The sequence below is a fragment of the Rhinolophus ferrumequinum genome, chromosome 3, assembly GCF_004115265.2.
Source record: "Rhinolophus ferrumequinum isolate MPI-CBG mRhiFer1 chromosome 3, mRhiFer1_v1.p, whole genome shotgun sequence".
NCBI classification, from domain to species: domain Eukaryota; kingdom Metazoa; phylum Chordata; class Mammalia; order Chiroptera; family Rhinolophidae; genus Rhinolophus; species Rhinolophus ferrumequinum.
The window spans coordinates 6,645,547-6,667,505 of record NC_046286.1 but is presented as its reverse complement, the minus strand read 5'-3'; the positions used below and the strand labels follow the sequence as shown (position 1 = coordinate 6,667,505).

Sequence of the window (21,959 nt, the reverse complement as noted above, 5' to 3'; positions counted from 1 at the left end):
ACTTTCAGAGCTGCCTGTGTGTCATTTCCCTTGATGCTCACTGCAGTGGGCTGGGAGGTGTATCAGATGGTTTCCAAAGTGACAGTTGGCTGGGAGCAGGTGTGGTGGGGGTAGGGGGTGGGGGCCAGCAGAGGGGTTATATGCCTGTGGGATCATGGAGTGCTAGCTGGGGGTGGCTGCCTTTGGGTAGAGGCCCCAGAATGAAGAGACTGCATGATGGGATTTGGGGATCTCCCCCTCAGGGACATCTCCGGGAATCGACTCCAGGCCTGGAGCTAGGTGATTCATGAGAACAATCTGGGACCTCCCCAGGCAGCTGGGGATGCCATGTGCTGGCACCAGGTGGCTACTGCATCTGTCTGTCAGTCGGCCTTTGGCTGCCGCGTCAGAATGGGGTGCATGGGCGATTGGGTTGACCGTGGGGTCAAGTTACCCAAACAGGCTGTCATTCCTATGGCTTTGGCGATGGTGACCCCTTCGAGACCTTTGTGGCTGTGCCACTGCTTGCTGTGGGAAGTGGCCACACTCCCTGCCCTTCCCTGGGCACCAGTCTCCCTCCTCAAGGAGAAGGTGGAACACGTGATCCCGAGAGTCCATCCAGCTTTGACATTTGGAGTTGACTGTCAGGAAGCTGCACAGACCCACGTTAAGTATTTCTCTTCTCTGGGAAAGGGGTTCAAGGGACACAGGGGCCGTAGGGAATGTGGGAGTGGAGAAGGGAGGCAAGAAGACCCCTGAGGACATCTGGGAGGGAGGTGGGACAAGGCTGAGATGGCTGGGAAGTGTAGAGCTTAACTTTAGGACAGTAGAGGAAGGAGTGGGTAGCTCTTGCAGGCAGGAGGGGCTCACAGGAAGCTCCTTCAGGGAGGAGGTCTGAGGGGGGAGGCCTTGCTCAGTCCACAAGGGTCTTTAGGGAGCAGATTTCCCAGTGTCCCCTGGGGCTCTGTCCCATTGGGCCCTCTGGGAGACTGTGGAGCACTCCTGGTGGTGGGGGTGGGGGCAGGAGTGAGCAAGCTCAGTATTTATCCCCCAACTCCTGCCCATCATTGGTTGAGGGCTACCCTCTGAGTGTAAACTTCCTGGTATTTGCAGCCTGGCCTGCCAGAGAAAGCCCTCAGGAGACAAGCAGGAGGAAGCCATGGGTGTGTGCAGGAACTGGGAGGACTGAAGAGACAGGGCAGGGGACCAGCAACCTTCAAGACTGGCACTGTTATCTGTATTGTATGGATGAGGAAACAGAGGCTCAGAGAGCTTGTGTCACTTCCTGTGTTGCTTCCTGCCAGCAGCAGGTCGCTGTAGAATGAGGGACACATACCCTTGCCTGATCTCCCTATGCCTCCATTTCCACATCTGTAAGATGGGATGATGCCTACCCAACACTGACCTTGCAGGGCGGCGTGAGGATTGGGAGCTAATATTTGCAGAACACTTAGCGCATTGCCTGACCCATCACTGGGGTTCAATGAGCGGATGCTATGACTACCTGGAGGCAGGGCAGGAGGGCTCAGTATCTGTTCAAAGACCTCTCAGTCCTCAAACGTTGTGTCCATCATCTTGCTGTAGTGCCATCAAGTCTGATGATCAGGGCCATGTGTTAGCCATGTGTTACCTGTGGCCTTGACCAAAGAAGGACCCTGTTCAAATAAGTCTGCATCCCCTGGGAAGACTGATTCATTAATCCATCAGCACAGATGAGACAATCGAATAAACTGTAAATAGAGCCCTGAGAGAATGGGACACTGGATGGATAAGGATTTTTTTTAAAATAAATTTTATTGGGAAATATTGGGGAACAGTGTGTTTCTCCAGGGCCCTCCAGCTCCAAGTCGTTGTCCTTCAATCTGGTTGTGGAGGGCACAGCTCACTGGCCCATGTGGGAATCGAACCGGCAGCCTTGTTTTTCAGAACTCGCACTCTAACCAACTGAGCTATCCGGCTGCCCCTGGATGGATAAGTTTTGATTGCTTGATTTTATTTTTTGAAGAGACTGAGATGTGGTAAGAGGAGAGTTTCTAGAATAGGCTAAAACAGATTGAGATTTGGCCCCAGAACAAGGGGCTGCGGGATCCAGGGAACTGGAGCTTGCGTGGCTGTGGTGGGGGTGAGAGGTAGGGAGCCGTACTCCTTAGGAAGCAGAGGCGAGGAACCCCCGGTGCCCAGCCTGAGGGTTGTAAGGAGCGCCTAATAAGCTTCCTGCTCTTCATGTGTTGCCTGAGGCCAGGCCCGAGGCAGCTTCCGGGTCTCAGTAACAGCCTAAACCCCACCACCCCACATCCTCCTCTCCTGGGCTGTGCTAACTCCTCTCTCCTTCTCTTTCAGGAACCTTTTGGACAAAGACATGTTTTCCAAGTCTGACCCACGTAAGTTCTGCTCTGACAATAACAACAGTAACACCACCACCAAGGGCATTATGACTGATTGCCGCAGCCAGTACTTGAGCCCTTACTGAGCTCTAACTGTGTGCCCGGCACCTTTCCACGTACATCAAGGCTGTTTAATATTTCACCTATACTGTCTGGAGAAAAAACTGGGGTGTCTGACCCTTCCCGGCGCCTGTACTTATGAAGCCTCAACACAACTGAGATGGTTGGGAGGGGTCAGGCTGTCTAGGGCCAGAACTTCTCAGTTCCAGGGAAACTGGTATATTTAAGAGCCCCAGTTAGCTGTGTTCTGGGAGAACGAGCACTGATTTTGGAGTCCAGGGTTCTAGCCCAGCGCAATGCCACTCAGGTCACTGGCTTCCTCTGAGCCTCAGTTTGCCCATCAGTGAAATGAGGCTGATGACTGTAATAGGCCTGTGAAGCTGCCTTGAGCCCTAAAGGGATGATTTGAGTTTCAGATGTTCTGCCCCACCTCTGACACCCAGTCCCCCATCGTGCCCATCTGTCTACCTTCACACTTGGTCTGGCCTAGATGTGAATGGACTCTGACTCCCTTCCCAAAGGGTACTCCTAGACATGGCCCCTTCTCCATTCCCCAAGACCCAACACTGCTACCTAGGCTGGAGTCTCCTGAGGCACCTGCCCTTCCAGGGCCCTCACCATCTGGGGTCCTACCTTCATCTTGGCCTGGTGTGTTAACACTTTTTTCCTCCTCTCCCCACAGTATGCGTCATGTATACCCAAGGGATGGAGAATAAGCAGTGGCGGGAGGTAGGTACAGCCCCTTTCCCATCTCGGAAATTTCAGCCTGTCCCTGATTAGTCTGCTTGTTCATCTGTCTTTGGAGATATCCCACCTGATGTTTCTAACTGCAGCATCCAAGTCCCCAGGAGGGACCGTAAGGTGTGCAGAGGGTGGAGTCTTGTCCCTCCTGCTGGAGGAAGAAACAAATGGTGGATGTGGAAAGTTCCTGCCCTCAGGGAGCCCCAGTCTGAGGGCGAGACACAGACCAGCCCTTAGGGAAACCCAGTCTGAGGAGAGACACAGCCCAGCCCTCAGGGAGCCCCAGTCTGAGGGGAGACACAGACCTGCCCTCAGGGAGCCCCAGTCTGAGGGGAGACACAGCCCTGCCTCAGGGAGCCCCAGTCTGAGGGGGAGACACAGACCTGCCCTCAGGGAGCCCCAGTCTGAGGGGGAGACACACACTTACCTCAGGGAGCCCCAGTCTGAGGGGAGACACAGACCTGCCTCAGGGAGCCCCAGGCTGAGGGAAGACACAGACCGGCCCTCAGGGAGCCCCAGTCTGAGTGGAGACACACATTTACCTCAGGGAGCCCCAGTCTGAGGGGAGACACAGACCTGCCTCAGGGAGCCCCAGTCTGAGGGGGAGACACAGCCCTGCCCTCAGGGAGCCCCAGTCTGAGGGGGAGACACAGACCTGCCTCAGGGAGCCCCAGGCTGAGGGAAGACACACACTTACCTCAGGGAGCCCCAGTCTGAGGGGGAGACACACCTGCCCTCAGGGAGCCCCAGTCTGAGGGGGAGACACAGACCTGCCTCAGGGAGCCCCAGGCTGAGGGAAGACACACACTTACCTCAGGGAGCCCCAGTCTGAGGGGAGATAGAGACCTACCTCAGGGAGCCCCAGGCTGAGGGAAGACACAGACCGGCCCTCAGGGAGCCCCAGTCTGAGTGGAGACACACATTTACCTCAGGGAGCCCCAGTCTGAGGGGAGACACAGACCTGCCTCAGGGAGCCCCAGTCTGAGGGGGAGACACAGCCCTGCCCTCAGGGAGCCCCAGTCTGAGGGGGAGACACAGACCTGCCCTCAGGGAGCCCCAGTCTGAGGGGGAGACACAGACCTGCCTCAGGGAGCCCCAGGCTGAGGGAAGACACACACTTACCTCAGGGAGCCCCAGTCTGAGGGGAGACACAGACCTGCCCTCAGGGAAACCCAGTCTGAGGGGAGACATAGCCCTGCCCTCAGGGAGCTCCAGTCTGAGGGGAGACACAGCCCTGCCTCAGGGAGCCCCAGTCTGAGGGGAGACACAGCCCAGCCCTCAGGGAGCCCTAGTCTGAGGGGAGACACAGACCTGCCTCAGGGAACCCAGTCTGAGGGGGAGACACAGCCCAGCCTTCAGGGAAACCCAGTCTTAGGGGAGACACAGCCCTGCTTCAGGGAGCCCCAGTCTGAGTAGAGACACAGCCCTGCCCTCAGGGAGCCCCAGTCTGAGGGGAGACACACACCTACCTCAGGGAGCCCCAGTCTGAGGGGAGACACAGACCTGCCCTCAGGGAGCTTCAGTCTGAGGGGAGACACAGCCCTGCCCTCAGGGAGCCCCAGTCTGAGGGGAGACACACACCTACCTCAGGGAGCCCCAGTCTGAGGGGAGACAAAGACCTGCCTCAGGCAGCCCCAGTCTGAGGAGAGACACAGACCTGCCTCAGGGAACCCACTCTGAGGGGAAGACACAGCCCTGCCCTCAGGGAGCCCCAGTCTGAGGGGAGACACAGACCTGCCTCAGGGAGCCCCAGTGTGAGGAGAGACACAGACCTGCCTCAGGGAACCCAGTCTGAGAGGGAGACACAGCCCAGCCCTCAGGGAGCCCCAGTCTGAGGAGGAGACACAGCCCAGCCCTCAGGGAAACCCAGTCTGAGGGGAGACACAGCCCTGCCTCAGGGAGCCCCAGTCTGAGGAGGAGACACAGCCCAGCCCTCAGGGAAACCCAGTCTGAGGGGAGACACAGCCCTGCCTCAGGGAGCCCCAGTCTGAGTAGAGACACAGCCCTGCCCCAGGGAGCCCCAGTCTGAGGGGAGACACACATCTACCTCAGGGAGCCCCAGTCTGAGGGGAGACAAAGACCTGCCTTCTGGGAGCCCCAGTCTGAGGGGAGACAAAGACCTGCCTCTGGGAGCCCCAGTCTGAGGGGAGACACACACCTACCTCAGGGAGCCGCAGTCTGAGGGGCGACAAAGACCTGCCTCAGGCAGCCCCAGTCTGAGGAGAGACACAGATCTGCCTCAGGGAACCCACTCTGAGGGGAAGACACAGCCCTGCCCTCAGGGAGCCCCAGTCTGAGGGGAGACACACACCTGCCTCAGGGAGACCCAGTCTGAGGAGAGACACAGACCTGCCTCAGGGAACCCACTCTGAGGGGAAGACACAGCCCTACCTCAGGGAGCCCCAGTCTGAGGAGGAGACACAGCCCTGCCTCAGGGAGCCCCAGTGAGGGCGAGACACAGGGGATACAGAGGGAGTCTATGCCCACCAAGATGTCCATGACCCTGAGACATGGGTACAGCATCTAGGACCATGTCTCATCCACAGCAGCCTTCCCATGGTTTCTGGCAATGTGAACATTTTGTTAGGTGAACCTCTTGCCCAGAAATCTTTAGTGACTCCCTTCTGCTTTGAATCCAGTCCCAGTTCCTTAGTCTGGCTTGCAAGCTCTGCTGACAGCTTGGGGAGTCCCTGCCAGATGACGTGATGAGAATAAGAATAGCCAGTAAAGCTTTCGTAACTCAGGCTTTGTTACTGACCCTCATCTTCCTCATTGGTGGACTGGCCAGAGCATCACCTGCCTTGCTCCCAACCCTCACACAGCATGGCAGGAGCAAGTGGCCAAAAAGCGTAAATTCTATCCATAAAATGTATGGGAAATACTTCCACAGAGGCTGGGCTAAAGTTTACTTTTTCACCCTCTCCAAGGCTCTATGCCAATTAAAGCGTAAACCAGATTGCTGGGGAAACGTTTAGCCTACGTAAATGAACTAATTACTTTTTTGAGGCCTTTTGGCCAGGCTTCTTAGAAAGCAGGAGTGTGCTAATTAATTTCTTAGTGATTCATTCAGGAAAGTCTGGAGAGGCCTCTTCAGAAGGGCCCTGCTCCGCTAGCCATTCATGACATACTATAAGTGAGACCTGTCTCCGTTGGTCAGGGTCCCGGATTGCCCGCGTCTCATCTTATTACCACCGGCTCCGCAGGGTGGAGCCGAGGAAAGGTTCGAGGCCTTGCTGTCTGTTTCACCTGTGCTTCACTCCTGGCTCTAGCCTGTTCTGGAAGCGGGACGTGGAGCAAGTTGCTTAACCGCCCTGTGCCTCAGTTCCCACCTATGTAATATGGGGATAATGCCTAACTTAGAGGCCTGTGGTGGGGGCGAAACAAATGGGTATGTCACAGGCCTGGTGCGTAGTCATTGTTCTGTAAATATCATTGCACAGCGTCATCCAAAGTGTTTGGGGCCTTGCCGGACATTCCCGCATTTTAGTCAATATTTGCAACAGGAAGCATTTATGAGATGCTGGGCAACAAACCGGGTACGGGTGGGGGGTGGGGAGAGAGGGAGATGGTCAGAAGGACAGAGCTTCACCTGAACACCAGCTGGAACTAGGGCGTTTGCAGCCTGGGAGCGGAGATTCACAGGCATGAATGATCCTAACAGGAAACGGTGAGAAGTATCGGTGAGCATAAATGGGCGTTCGGAGGAGAGAAAGTTCCAGCCATGTTTGGCTAAAGCACTTTGATAGCTCGTTGGATTTTTAAAAATGGAATTTGACTGAACATAAGCCATCTGACTAAAGGGTTTCTGCCGTGAAGAAGAGAAGGACGTGGGTCAAAGAACTTCAGGGACCATTGGGCTCCACCTCCTTATTCTGTGGAGAGTGACAGGATGGGCCTCAGGTGGCAGAATCAGTGCTAGCTAGACCTGGGTGCAGTGGGAGTGTTCCCTGGGAGGAGCTGGTTGTTTACGTGAAGCCCAAGGGCCACAGCACACAGGCCCAGCAGCTAAGATGGTGGCTTAAGCGAAGGCAGGGACAGAGGCCAGAATGAGCAGGTCAGTCCAGGTCCTGGATAGCTGGGGGCTGAGATAAAGGGCTATTTATAAAAGAGAGAGTGAATTAAGAAGTACAGATTGGTCGTTACAGAGTAGTCATGGGGATATTAAGTACAGCATAGGGAATATAGTCAATAATATGGTAATAACTCTATATAGTGCCAGGTGGGTACTAGACTCATCAGGGGGATCACTTCTAAATTATATAAATGTCTAACCACTATGCTGTCCACCTGAAAATAATTTAAAATAATATTGAATGTCAAAATAAATAAAGTGTAAAAACAAAGTACAAAAAACTAGAAATAAAAAGAATAAATTCTCTCTCTTAAAAAAAAAATAAATAAAGCAGTGAGCCGGGTTTAGGGAAACTAATGAGAGGTGATGAATCGTGGGGCTGGCAACAAGGAAGCCATTACTACTCCAGGCCCAAGGAGGTAAGGGGGGAAGGTAGTTCTCCCAAGAGACCTTTGGGACAGGAGCAGGAGCCCTCAGTGGAGGGACATGGTCAGCCCGGGCAACCTCCCCCTCTCCCCTCTCTCTGCTCTCCTGCCAGGGCCTCCGTTGGGTGGAACCACACTTGGAAGACGCAGTGGGGCGGGGCGTTGACGCAGTCCACACGGGTCAGCCTGCCAGGCACTGAGCAGGGTGGAGAAGGGCAGGAGTAGACCCAGAGGGGCAAACAAAGACGTCAGAACAGACAGCGAGCAGAAGAGCGAGACTGGCATTCAGGGTGTGAGGCTGGCAAGATACAGGAAGTGGCAACTGAAGGGAGCTGACTACAGGTGGGGTCACGGGGTAAGAATTCAGAGCGAGCAAGAAGGTCCTAGAGATCAAGGAGACTGACCCCATTTATGAGAGGCAATTGGCACCACGCTCAGCCTTCAGGGGTGACAGTGGCAGAGCTCAGCCACATGGGTACTATTGGGGAGGGGCAGAATCCCCCCACACCTTTTCTGAGTTCTTGGACTTGTAATAAAATTGACACAAGAGAAAAACCAATTTGATCTGTGCACACAGGAGATCATAAATGACGACGCTCTCTGAAATAATGAACCAGTCATTTTTTTTTTAATACTTTTAAAGCAAAGAAGTGATAAATTTGTGAGGAAATGACAGGACAAAGACACTTAGATTTGGGTGTTCACTACTGAGGAATCGAAACGAAGTTTGAGCTTGGGTAGTAAATTAGTAAAGGAGTAACAGCTGTGTTTATGTAAGCTTTTTTGGCCCTGGATTTTTTAACTCTAGTGATAAGGGTGTCTCTTTTAGCCCCCCTGTAGCAAGGAGGGTACGTTTCACAGGTGAGAATTACCTCCTGCATTGAAGGAGACAAGAGAGGCTCAACATGCTTTTCTTGCACCAGCTGCTTGTTAAGTAACTTTAACTCCAAGGACTCAATATGCCGTTGTGGGAAATTTTGGGGTGGCCTGGCCTGGACCCCGACAGTACCCCCAGGACACAAACTTCAAGGTATTTCTGGAGAAGGGACAATGCACTCCAATGTGTCCATGTCCTACTTCTTTGCCTGATTTCTCTGTGTGACCCCCAGAGGGAAGTATCAGGAGTGGAGAATTTAAAGAAAAATCCAAATCTATCTCTATGGAACTGCCTCTGGGGTGGAAGACTGCCTTTGCAAGTAAACAAAGCCGATTACAACCGCCCCACCTGCTAGTTTATTGCAAAGTGCCACATAGCAGAATCTTGGCCCAGAGATAATCATCCTATAACCAGAGGGAGTCAAGTGCAGGCACAGCAGTTTCTCCAGGCAGGGCCCAGACCCTGGATTTGCACAAGGCCGCAGAAGGAGGACACTGTTCTTGCAACCAGGTTTCAGCTGATTTTAACCATTTGGGTCATTTTAATGCCTTCTGAGAAAGCTCCATCTTCCCAGCACCAAAATCTGTCACCGCATTTTATAAAAATTGACTCGAGATGTAATTTTAGCCCAGGAAATCAAGCACTATTTGCATCAAGGCTTGCCAGGGCCTTCTGCGTGTCCTGGGAAAGGCAGGATTGCCAGGTGGTGGTCCTGGCTGAGGGACCCTTGGAAAGGAGGAGATGGGTATCCTGGAATCTTAGGATGTTCCGCTGAGTGACCCATAGCACCGGCAGGGCATGTGGCCCCACCCGGCATGCCCACATGTCCCTGCCAGAGTGCTCAGTCTATTTCTGAGCAGCCTGGGCCTGTTGACTAGTTTAACACCAACTGGGAATGACGGTTCGACTCTGAGTATTTGGAATGATATCCTCGGAGAACCTTAGTATGTGCCTTCACGTAACTTTGACTCAACGAGCATGTGTTGGGCACCTACTGTGTGACAGGGAGAATACTGGGGACACAAACGGGGACCTGTCCACAACCAGCGGAACTCACTTCCAATTCAGGGAGGTAACAGTAACAGCAAAAGCCATGCTAATAGCGTACGCTTACATAACAGTAACAGGCTCTGTTCTAAGCATTTATATATATTAACTCACTTAATCCTCACAACCCTACGAAGGAGGTATTATTATTATTATTGACCCCATTTCATGGAGTTGGAAACTGAAGCACAGAGAGGTTAATGAGAAAATGGTTTCTAGAACATGATGTTGTAAAAACTGTAATAATTATATATAAAGGGCAAAATTCCACTTGTTCCTAATTCTGCCCTCCTTAGGTGTACAAAGTAAGTTGATTTTCTCTTTCACACGTTCTTTTCCTCAATATTTGAAGAGGGCTCAATATTTCCTCAATGTTTGAAGAGGGACCTATTAGTCTGCTGACAGACAGACCTCGAATGTGACCATTTCTTTCAGTAGTTCCTCTGTACGTCACGGCCTCTTACCCCTTTACCAGCCCTGCCACACGCCCTGGAACATACAGTCATTCGTAAATGTTCTTCCTCCGTGTGCATCCTGTGCCTTCCACTTGTCCAGCCCAAAGCACCATGGGCCGGCTCCCTCCTCACAGGAGCTTGAACGACACAATCACACTCCTCCCTGGGTCTCAGCATTCCGTGTGTCTGTTTCTGAGGGACCTACCTCTGTCCACGCTATCTAGTATTCCACTGGCCTTTGTGACAGGAGTCTTTGACTTACTTCATATTGAGTTTAGGGGCTCCTGTGTCTTTCTCACACAAGCTGCTGTTCAGACAGGATTCCCTCAGCTCAGACTTGGCAGCTGAGTGTTTGAACCTAAATGTGAGATTTTACATTTGTCTCTGTTACGGGTCATTTGGTAGAGTCAGTCTGTTGTAGGATCTGTGAAGAGCATGTTGAATTACAATTGTGCATTCAGCCTCTTGGTTCTGCCTCCTGGTCCCGGGTCAGCTGCAGTCGTCATCCACACGAGTGAGAAGCGGCTGGATAGGATGGAGGGCTGTGATCCTCCTCTAGAGAACTTTCCCAGGTTGACCTCGGTTCTCTAGTTGACCTTTGGAGTATGCTGTTCAGTCACCTAGCATCTATATAACTTTGTTATAACACATCCCGTATTTCTCATGGTCCCTAAGAACATCATGAATAATAGTCAAATGCCTTGTCAGATGAGATGAGGCCCTAAACTTGATGTTCACAACCCTGGGTTCCCATCCCAGTTCTGATATTTATTGACTATATGATCTGCGTGAGGTATTTCCTTTCTCCAAGTCTCAGCTTACTCATCTGTAAAATGGGGTTAGGAGACCTTCTTACCTGGAAATTTCAATTGCAATATGATATTGTCCAGCTTGAGTACTTGGGTGCTCTGTCACCCAAGGTCCGGTCACCCTTGGAAACCGTGTGAACTATGCCAAGCCTGCCCTCACGAGGAGTGCAGTGACAGCCAGCATTCCTGAAGACTCAGGCTTCCTTAACCTGAGTCCCCTCCTTAGCCTGGGTCTCCAGGACCTGGAGTCCAATGAGTGAGGGCTTCCAGGAAGAGAGGGGCTTGAAGGGAAGTATCCTAACGCTGTGTGGAAGGGTCTCTCATCAGGGGCGCTTCCAGGAAATGCCGGACCTGGGGATACCGTCACTGCTGTGTCATGCCGGACAGAGCACTGCAGCATGGCACACAGGCACATCGTGGGAACCACCCCCCCCACTCCCCATTCCCTGCCTTTCTAGTGCCTTTGTCTCTTCCTGGGGCATCTCCTCTTAGTCTGCCCATGAAAACCCTGCCTGTCTGGGCGGTGGCTTGTTTGGCTCCTGTCTCCTTCCAGACCCCACCATCCTCCCTGCTCTGGCTCTGAAGATCACCCCCACGCTTACCCCTGGCAACCAGTGTCCCTCCTCTTCCTTTTAGCTCTTCCTGAACAGGAAAGGGCTTTCCCCTGGTTCCAATGACTGTCAAAACCATAGCTTGGGGTTTCACCTGTTCTCCAAGCCTCTGAGACAAACATCAACTTCATAGCCTGGTGGTAGAGCCTCTCCAACTGTCAAGGTGGCCATAGGAAAGGAACCACCACTGATTCGGCCCCTGCTCTGTGCTCTGCTGGCTCAACCCTGACGCTGCAGCAACCTGTGGGGAGACGTCACACATAGAAACTGATCCTGGGGAAGTTGAAGCAGCTTGTCAGAGGCCACACAGCAGGATTGGGATTCACATCTGTTATGAAGCCCCCTAACCCCGGCTGGCTGTCCACAGCTGTCAGGCTTTTTGGGGCAGACCTCAGCAGCCTCCCGCAGTTAGAGGTGGGTGCAGGCACAGCTCTGCTTCCACACAACCTTGGCACTGGGGCCTACACAACTGTGAAAGCAGGTCTCGGGCTGATTTCTATCACAAATGCACCAACACGTTGGCTCGAACTGTATGGATTTACAATTAGGAAATGGCAATTTCATATGGTCTAATGGTTAGATTAGACGCTAACCTAATAGGAGCAAGTGGCCCCCCAGCCACACGCCTGTTCTGATAAGCTCTTTCTCTTGCTTGAAAGGCTCACGGGTGGCAGGCCAAGGGACAACGCTCCATCATTGGTGAGGGTCAGGTCATAGCAATCTCCCGTTTGTGGGAGAGCCCGGGGGCATCAGAAGCCCGGACCTACTTCCAAGGCCTGAGGACGCAGGTCTTGGCAGATTTTCACGCCCTGCTTGTGCAAGTGCTTAAGTGCCTGTTGGACACTTCTAACCATCCCCATGTCTCTCCACACCTTCCTGGTGGCTGTGAAAAACCATTGCTAATATCCTTCTGTCAACAGGGGTTCTCCAGGGCCCAGGAGATAATGTATATGAGGTGAGGCCTCCTAGTCGGTATATTTCAAATGTGACTCCCATGCCTAGGATGGATGAAACTCATTTAAAAAATAATTTAAAATAATATATTGTAGACAATAGAACAAGACCCGAGCTATTTGACTCCAAGCTTTCCCCACCCTACCTCATGGCCTGGACCGACCTTCCTCCTTAGCTCTGCCCCTCCTCCCCCTGCACCCACATAGTCTGATGTACTTCCCACCCTCATTCTGTTCCTCCACAGGAAATCCTCCAGCCATGCCCATGCCTGTACCTGACTCTGACCCACCTTCAGCTCTCTCTGAGCCTTCCAGACACTCCCTCCTAACAGCCAAGAGTGCTCCCGATGACTCTGATTGTTTAGGAATCAGAGAGTCAAAGAGTCAACCAAAATGGCGCCCTTTGCTGTGTGCCCGGTGTCTCATACTCATCATCTCTAATCCTTATAACAACTCTGCGGGCAGGTACAGATCATCCCCAGACCCAGAGAGGTGAAGAAACTGGTCCAGGTGACACAGCTATGAAAACAGGGTTCTCTCTCTATTGAACCACAGAGAAGGGGTGGTGTCTTGGGGTGTTCTCGGGAGTCAGACAGACCTGGGTTTGTGTCAGGACCCTGGTACCTAGAGCTGTGTGGCCTTGTACTAGACACTTATCCTCTCTGAGCCTCATTTTCCTCACATGTAAAGCGAGTGACTAGTAATACCTGCTGGATTGTCTAAGGATTAGAGAGAACATAAGATATGTTGGAGGAACCAGGTAAGCACTGGGTAAAAGGTGGCTCTTATGGATAATATCGTTGATGGTCTCTGGGTGCAGGCAATGTACCAGGCAGTTTACACTGGTAACCCATTCTATAGATAGACGCATGAAGGCCAAGAGAAGGGAAGTAATTTGAGTAAGACACTCTGGTATCCTCCAGGGTGCAAAGCTATAGCAGGATGTTTTCTATCCTCGGAGACCTTCTGGGGAACTGGAGAGACCAGACACAGACGTAGAAGGATTTAAAAGACTTGTGTTCTTCATCTTGATGAGAGTGTTGGAACAAATCCTCCCAGAGGTCCCAAGTTCCAGACCACAACTAGGCCAAGATTCACCCAACGAGTTTCAACGTGAATTCTCAGCACTTCACAGTGGGGAGAGACCCTGGAGGGCAGGGGAGGCTTCCTGGGGGAGGTGGCACCAGACCTGGAACTTGAAGGATGGTGGGAGGGAGAAAGGGCATTCCAGGAATGGGGCCTGACATGAGCAAAGCCTGGAAGTGGGAATGCCCTGTGTGTCTGTGAGATGGCGGTGACTCAACCTGACTTGAGTCCAGAGTGTTAGAGATTAGGAAAAGGTTAGATGGGGAAGGGAGAGTGGACCCCACTGGGAACCCTGTTGGGTGTAAAATTTGCATGTAGATTTAAGCATGGTTTCCAAAGAGTCAGCAGTCAGTGAGCAAGCATTTATTGACCACTTACTATATGCTGTACACTGATCCAGGCACATAGTGGAGAACAAGACAGGCAGAGTCCTTGCTCTGGAGAGGCTTAGTATAATCGGTTAAAAAAAATTGCATAATTTCAGGTACTGATTGATAAGTGCTGTGAAAAAGTGTAATGAGATCGAAAGTGACTAGGGAGAAGGGGGTTGCTTTAGTTAAGGGGGTCGAGGGAGGTCTTTCTGAGAAGCTGGTGACACTGGAGTTGAGTCCAGAGTGGTGCCATGTATAAGTCTGGGAGGGGGTGTTCTAGGTGGAGGGAACAGCAAGTGCAAAGGCCCTGAGGTGGGAACAAGCTCACTATACTCAAAGAACAAAAAAAAGGCCAAGTATAGTTTAAGTGGTGTGAACAATGAATACAGTGGGTGATGTGGTCACAGAGGCCAGCCTGGGCAGATCCTGTAGGGCTTCATAGGCTGTGTAGGAGTTCAGAAATTGCTCTAAGTGTGACAGGAAGCGATTTGAGGGTTTTGAGCAGGGGAGTGAATGTTTATGTTGAAGAAAGATACCTCTGGCAGAGTAGATCACAGGGGAAAGGGCAGAAGCAGGAAGACGGTGGTCTTGTGGAGGTCCTGGGATGAGACCATGCTGGGCAAAGGCAGTTGGGATCCAGTTTGTCTGATGGCCAAGAGCTTAAATCTGAAATGAAATGACCCGGCAGTGAGCCCACTTTGGGCTCCCTGATGACCAACACAGAACTTCACTCCCGCCATGCGACATAGACCTTTATCAAAAGATTTAAAGTAACGAATGGACCTTTATTATTGCTAAAGCCCAAAGCAGGATACCAGCCTCTCTAGGAGGTGGACTCCAAGATGAGTGTGGGGTTGGCTTTTTTGCAGACAGGTGTCTGTCCCTGCAAAGAATGCCGCTCTTGAGCCTCGGGTTCCCTGGGCAGCCCGAGGGAACTTTAGTGGCCTTTGCTCTTGTCATGCAGCTGAATTTCCAGGGCCCTGACTCCTTGTCACCAGGAGCTGGCAGTCCAGGACCAGGCTTGGGGAGCAGATGGGTTCTGGGCACCTCCTCACAGTCTTTGGGTTAGGGCTTTAACCCGCTTTGGCACACAGTGAGGCACTGTCACGATGTCCCTTTAAACCCTGACTCCGCCCCTTCCCTAACCTCTCTGAGCCTTGATTTTCATCAGTGAAATGGGACCCGCATGGCTGCTCATTGGCTGTGGTGGGGACTCAATGACAGAATCACTCAGCACAGTGCCCGGCTATGCCCAGCACTGGTAAATATTGTTATTATGCAAAACCGGCAGACAAGCTGGGAGGAGACTCTGCCCCTGTGGGGTCCCCCTTCAACGGGAGGATGACTGACGTTCCTACTGCCCTGTGCAGGCTTCACTTCAGCAGCACCCTGTTACTCCCCTTGTCTCTCAGCACACCCCAGACGAGAAGGCAGGACTCTTCTGCATACAGTGGCCAGAGGCGTCCTTGCTTCGCTCAGTGATTCAGCCAGCAAGTGGCAGAGCTGGGGTATGATGCTGCCTCCTGAGTCTGGTCCCCGCTCCTCTACGTGCCCAGGCCCTGACTTGCAGAGGGAGCTTTTCTAGCTCCAGGGTTTGATGTGGTGCCCCCAGGGCCAACTGTGTCTGTGGGAGGCTCCGACTGCCCCTCCCCACAGTCAGCCAGAGGTGTTTGCACGTTCTGGGCAATACATGAGACAGGAGCCCTGAATTTTATTTGAAGAAAGGAGCCTGCTGTCTCGGTAAGCCCTGGGGTTCGAGGCCAGGTCCCCCGGGAGCCGCTAAATCTATTTACTCTTTCGTGGTAGCACCCAGGTGCATTTAAAGTTTTGGCTGAGCTGTTGAGAGCTTGGGCTCCGAAGTCAAGGAAACTGGGTCTGAATCTGGGCTACCACCTTCCCAGCTGGGGCTCTTATGCAAGTGCTAAGGCTCATGAGTCTGCTGTGAGGATTAGATGAGCTAATTCATGTAAAGTGCCTGGCATGTAGAAATGTTCAATATTGGCTGTTCTTGTGAGAAGCCCTAAGTGAGAAACCAGTGCTTTTACCCAGAGGAAGGCACCACTGAGGATATTTCAGACATCCTGATGCTATTTGGTAGGAGCTATAGACCTTTTGGGGGGTGCTGGGGGGACAAATGCCTTTAGGGTGGGGCGTGCTCAGTGCCCCCACCCTGCCATACTTCAGCCAAACCCAAGGGGCTCAGGCACCCAGGCTGGACCTAAGGACAGGCTGGTGGAAAGTGTTTTGCCAGCAGCTTGGCAGCCAGGCTCATTGCTAAAAGGGTGATTTCCCTAGGAGCCAGGATAATTTAACAGATTATCTGGAACAATAGCTAATTAGGAACTAAGCTTTCAGGCAGGATGTCTTTTATTATAAGCTTGGTAAAATTTCACAGGCCTACTGCTGGTATCTGGGCCAGAGAGAGAACCTGCTCTGTCCAGGCCTGGGCACTGGGAAGGCCTTTGGAGCCTGGTCTCCTCAGTAACCTCCGCCCTTCCTCACCCAGAGGCCTTAAGGACACAGGACGTGGTCCTGGAGGCCACTGGGCCAAGAAGTCATGGTTCTCTCTGTGTGATTTTACAAGCTCCTTCCTCACTCTGCACCTGGTTTTCCTCACTCTACAAGGAGGGGTGGCCCCAGAATCCTGGCCCCCTCCAGTGTGAAAACCTGAGAGAATGTGCCAGACACAAGGTGGAGGTAGGCCTAGCATGGAAACAGGTCCTCTGTGTCCCCCTCTGAAACTCAGGCCCTCTTTCCAGGTGTCCACACCTCAGGCTCTTCTCCTCCCCAGCCCTGCGTGCCAACCCAGGCCCTGTTCCTAGAGCCGAGCACCTTCCCTCGTCCTATTTCTGTGTAAGTCGGATAGCTTTGTAGCCTGTAATTTTAATCACGGTGAACATGATTCACGAGGGGCCAGGGCTGGGCTCTACAGCAGGGCTTTTAGAATCCCCAATTAAGGAGCCATCAATAATATATGAAAATTATAGGGGAGCTCATGCTGCGGAAGGGAGCGCAGCTTCAGGGTAGAGAGGAGTCTGTCAGCTCCGGCCTCCTTCTGTCCCAGCCAGCGCAGCCACTGGGGGCTTTGCAGCTCGGGGGAGGTCTCTCAAGCTCCATCCAGCTGTAATTTGTAAAAAGCAAGAGCTGCTTAAATCAGGGGCCATTACGATTGTTCAGGCTTTCAGAACCACCCACTCATTCCTGAGGCAGGGGACTGAGGTGAATACCACAGGACAGAGCCTCTGTCACTCCTAGGAGACCTGGTCCCCTGACCTCCATGGCTGGGTGCCTCTGGGAGGTCCTCTGGAGCACTGATCCTTTGTCTGTGAAGTGGGGATGACAGTAATATCAGCTCCACAAGGTCAGTGGAGGGTTAAATGTGACCATGGATGTGTGGAAGTGTTTTGAAGATGAGCAGTCACGATACAAAGAAGAAGGAAGAGGATTTGATGGAAGGAAGAAACCCCAGAGAGGGGCATTTGACCGGCTTCTGAGAGAATAGGGCACTTTGAGGGCCCCACCTCACCTCAGCTCTTGTCACGACTGTTTTCCTAATTAGCTGTGTGACCTCTGTGAGAACCCTCTAACCCCCTTTCCTGCCTCTGTTTTCTCCTTGGTTGAGAGTATTTGGTTCCTTCCAGCTCTAAAATCTTTAGGTTCTAAGTCAACTTGATAATCAATGAATATGTATGGAAATCACAGGAGGGACCAGGACTGTGTGTGTGTGTGTGTGTGTGTGTGTGTGTAGGGGTTGGAGGTGGGTTGGGGGGGTGAGCAGAGGTATAGGTCCGGGGCACTCACCTATGCCACCTGACTTGTAGAACCACTTAGACCCCACAGGAAGAGTCAGCAAGGTGGAAGAGACAGGAAGCACTGCATAAGTTCAGAGGTCATGCTGGGGGTGGGAAAGTAGCAGGAGTAAAGGCTGGGTAGGATATAGTTCCAACCTCTAACTGGGTAGTAACTACATCAACCCCTTACTGATTTGGAGCCAGATTTGCTGGAGTTCAAATCTTCTTCCTACCACCCACTCACTGTGTGACCTTGGGAAATTCACTCAATCTCCCTGAGTTTTTTCTTAATTTATCTGTAAAATAGGATAATAATAGTACTGCCTCATAAAGTTGTTATGAAGATTAAACGAGTTAATATATGGAAAACACGTAGTGTCTGGCACACAGTAGGGCTACATGAGGGTTATTATAGGTTTGGAAGACCAACTATGCAGCAGATACTCTGTGCTGTATTTCAGGCACGTTCCCTTCCATCCTGCCCCTGGGGAAGGAATGATTTGCTCTGTTTTAGCGATGAGGAAATGCAGCTTCTGAAGGGTTTTCCATGTTGTCTCACGGAGATAATAAGCTGAGAACCCTGGCCAGTGAGGGTCCTGGACCCCTGGCCTGGCTACCCCTCTGCATTACCCTCGTTCTGGGCCCCTATGACCCCACGCGTGGGCATTGGGCATTGGCGGGGAGTAGACTAGGATGTTGAGAGACCTCCCTGAGCTGCTTGCGGTAGCTGCCCCAGCAGGTGGGTTGTAAGGAAGAAGGGGAGATCCGGGTATTAGAAATTTGGAAGCAACAGAGAGAGTCTTTTCCCAGGCTGCTCATCCTAGCCAGGGAGTCAGTGTATCTGAGCAGGGTCTGGGGGGGGTGGGGGTGGCCGTACTCCCCCTCTTTCACTAAGCAGCTCCCCTGCCCCAGGGCTCCTCCTGCCTTCCCTCTCCTGCCAGAATGAAGTCTTCAGGCCTTCTCCAGGTCTCTAAGCAAACTTTACACATTCTACTGCCTTTTTTTCTAAGCATTTCTGGATGTTGTCGGAGCCCACAGGAGGGCAGAGCCTGTATCTTAACAGAGTAGCTGGTCTGTAAGAGCAAAGGGCCAGCCCTGCATTTCCCTCTCAGTCTTATCCTGTGTGTGTCTGGGGAGAAACCACTCAAAGCTCAGGCCTCCAGGGAATTCAAGCATAAGGGACACCTTTAGACACTGACAGAAAACTTCTCAGGCATGGAAGGTGAGCAAGGTTCAGACAAGGTGAGCAGGGCAGAGACGAGGCTGAGTTCAGAGTCTTGGGAGATACATATGTATTTCCTAGGTGGATGGGCCAGGGTTTCGGATTTAGAAAACACTAGAGTGTGGAATCACAAATTTACAGCACCCATTTTATGCCCCAGGCTCTCTTCTAAATATATTACATAAATTAAACAATTTAAGCCTCCAACAACCCTATTACATGTAGGTAAATGATCATTCCCATTTTATAGAAAGGAAACCGAGGCACAGAGAGGTGAAGGAATTTGCCCAAGGTCACACAGCCAGTGAGTAGCGGAACCAGGATCTGAACCCAGGAAACCTTACTCCAGACCACTCTGTTAAACACTTCACTGCTTTATGTGGGAAACCGTAAGATCTGCCTTCAAAGCTAGAATCAGTGGTTCTTAAAGCTTTCTGAAGACATGCTTCCCTTTGAGAAACTGATGAAAACCATAGCTCCTCTCCCCAAACAGTGCAGACCCGAACAGAGATTTGCATTCAATTTCAGGGTGTAAGCAAACCCACTTAAAACTGGTTAAGAGACTTAAGTCCTGACTAATGGAGCAGTAGCCCCTCCCTACTGGGCTCTCACCCTGGCACCTGTGTGGATGGGGCCAGGAGGGCCGCTTTCTACAAAGTGGAGGCTGAGGTGGGACCCCTGGTCCCTGAGAGTCCCTTCGGTGGGACAGCCACGCTGAGACCCTCCATCCCTCCTGTCAGGGAGCTTGAGTGTCCCGGCTGCATAGGCAGGAATCATTCATTTTATTGATGACATGAATGTTACACTATCTGAGAAGAATGGGATGGGGGTGGGGATTGTTCTTGCCTTATGTTCAATTGTGTGTGTATGAGTGTGTTTGCGAGAGAGAAAGTGTGTCAGGGTCCGAGCAGGAAAGAGAATGCTACTCCCCTGGTTTCACTGAAGAGATGTAATGGATTTCTTTCGGAGGTGTGGGTGAGGTTGAAGAAACCCACAAGGGACAGTGCAGCACCCAGAACCCAGCACCAGCGGGGAGCTGTTTCTGGCCCAGGCTTGGGGAGCAGTGGGAGGAGACAGCGCTGTTGTCTGTGAGTGAGGGGCAGAGCGTGGTCCTGGGGCAAAGCAGCCCCTCGTAGAACCAAGGTGCTGAAGCTGGGCCAGAGCAGGAGGAAGTACCCCAACCTCTCCTCTCGTGTCCTATCTGCCAGTGCCTCCCATTGGTCAAACCCAACAGGAACCCACAGGGTAAGGGAATGAAGGTGATGGAGTTCGGAAGGAAACACTCTCCTGGAGTGTAGGGCAGGACAGAGAAGGAGCTGGGCCGGTGGGGCTGGGTGGTGGGGGCAGGAGGCGACTCCCCAGCACAGAGAACAGGTCTCCAAATCAGTGCAGGCCTGATTGCCAGCCCTCTGACCCCTGACCGGTCAGGGAGGCCCATGTCTCCCAAGCTTCCCACCTGCCTCCATAAATCCCAACATCCGCGTGACGCAGAGAAACTGGGAGCCACTTAATTTAAGAAATTTCAAGTCCGCTTCCCCTTTGAGGGTCTCACTTTAAGCACATGTAGTCAATGCTGCTTAATTGATATTCTTGGGGCTTAGTCATGAGGTTTTAAGAGCCCTCCCAAGCATCTTTTGTGGCATGTCAGGAGCTTTTCCCACTGGGTTTTGTTGCCAGGGACAAGAAATAAGCTTTTCAGAGGGCAAATACCCTAATTTCCAGGCTTCTTTCTCATTTGTATTTTCTTTCTTTCTCCCCTCTGGGCCCCAGGGTCAGGGAGCTTCCCTCACCTCCCTGATTGCTCAGCCCCTTCCCCAATTTCACACCACAGTCCACCTGTCCATACTTGCCCACCTACCCTGCAATTCTCTAGGACTGTCTGTGTCAAAATCACTTGGTAAAACAAAGATTTGGGGGCTTCCCTTCAACTTTACTGATCAGAGAATTCCTGTGCCCGTTGGTTTTTGGTGGCCTGTACCCCAGACTGGGAGCAATATGAGGCCCCCTCCCATCCTCAGAGCCTGGAGTGTGGACAGACAGGTTTTGAAAGGACCAGAAGGAGGGACCAGGGAGCAGGACGAGGGTTCAGAGCTAGCTCAGCCGAATTACGATTACAGGTGGTGAGGAGATAACCCACCCACCCCTCCTTCCCCAAGTGTAGTCAGATCATGCCATCCTGTGCTTCTCACTGCTAATACCTCATCTCTTCCGGTCCCTTCCAGCTTGAAAATGCTCTGTAGTTTTATGTAGAACAAAATACAGCCAATTTTTTTTTTTAACGTCAGTTCAGTTGTGTTCCTACCATCATTTATAGGGGTGTAAATTGGGCCTGACAGGGGCCCGATGGCTTCTGGGATTTTTAAAACCCAAGGTTTTCACATTTTTTGTCTTTGTTATTAGCCCACGTAATGAAGGCTATAAAACATCTTTAGTAAGTCCCTGGGTTGTAGATTTCATAGTTGTTTTTGATGTGTACATGTTAATGATCCCTGAGGTCTGATAATTCATCATTGCCCAGCCTGGCTCACTTGCCCACTTTCCTGCTTTGGGAGATACTGGGGGCCCTTGGAGTCCCCCTCCCAGTCCTGTTTCCAGGGGAACTCCATTTTCTTCTCCGGCAGAGATCATTCCCTTGGGAATTCCCCTCTGTTGAAGCTTCAGTACCATTTTAAAAGCTACGCTGTCATCTTCTCTAATGGGTGTTTTCCTTGGAGTCTCTGCTGGCAGTGGGGTGGGGAGGGAGGTTGCATAAAGGAATGCTTGCTCCTTCTGGACTGGGGTTTATCCAGAATCCTGCCAGAGGGATTTTGAAAGGTGTTTGAGGGAAGAGGATAGTGCACTGAGGAGGGGTAGAGCCCTTCCTTAAGGGAGGGTTCTCTTGAACCTGGGTATTTACCTGGAATATTCTGCAAGAAAGCCAGTAGGAGAAATTTTCCTTTTGTCTGAAGACAGGAGGTATTAAGAATTAGAAAGAGGAAGAGAAGAAAATTGCGGGAACTCTTTTGGAACAAGGGTTATATAAGATTGTTAACGAATTTAGAGGGTGGGGGCAGGAACCCAGTCTCACTCAACTCGA

General features: G+C 52.0%; 1 protein-coding gene across 1 annotated transcript in view; it reads left to right on the top strand.

The window, feature by feature from the left end:
• The window catches only part of CPNE5 (copine 5), a 101,160-nt gene that overhangs the window by 23,223 nt on the left and 55,978 nt on the right, over window positions 1–21,959 (top strand). The window contains exons 4-5 of the mRNA XM_033093443.1: window positions 2,320–2,360; window positions 3,106–3,152. Coding sequence (XP_032949334.1) covers window positions 2,320–2,360; window positions 3,106–3,152 — 88 coding nt within the window. The remainder of the gene's footprint in view (window positions 1–2,319; window positions 2,361–3,105; window positions 3,153–21,959) is intronic.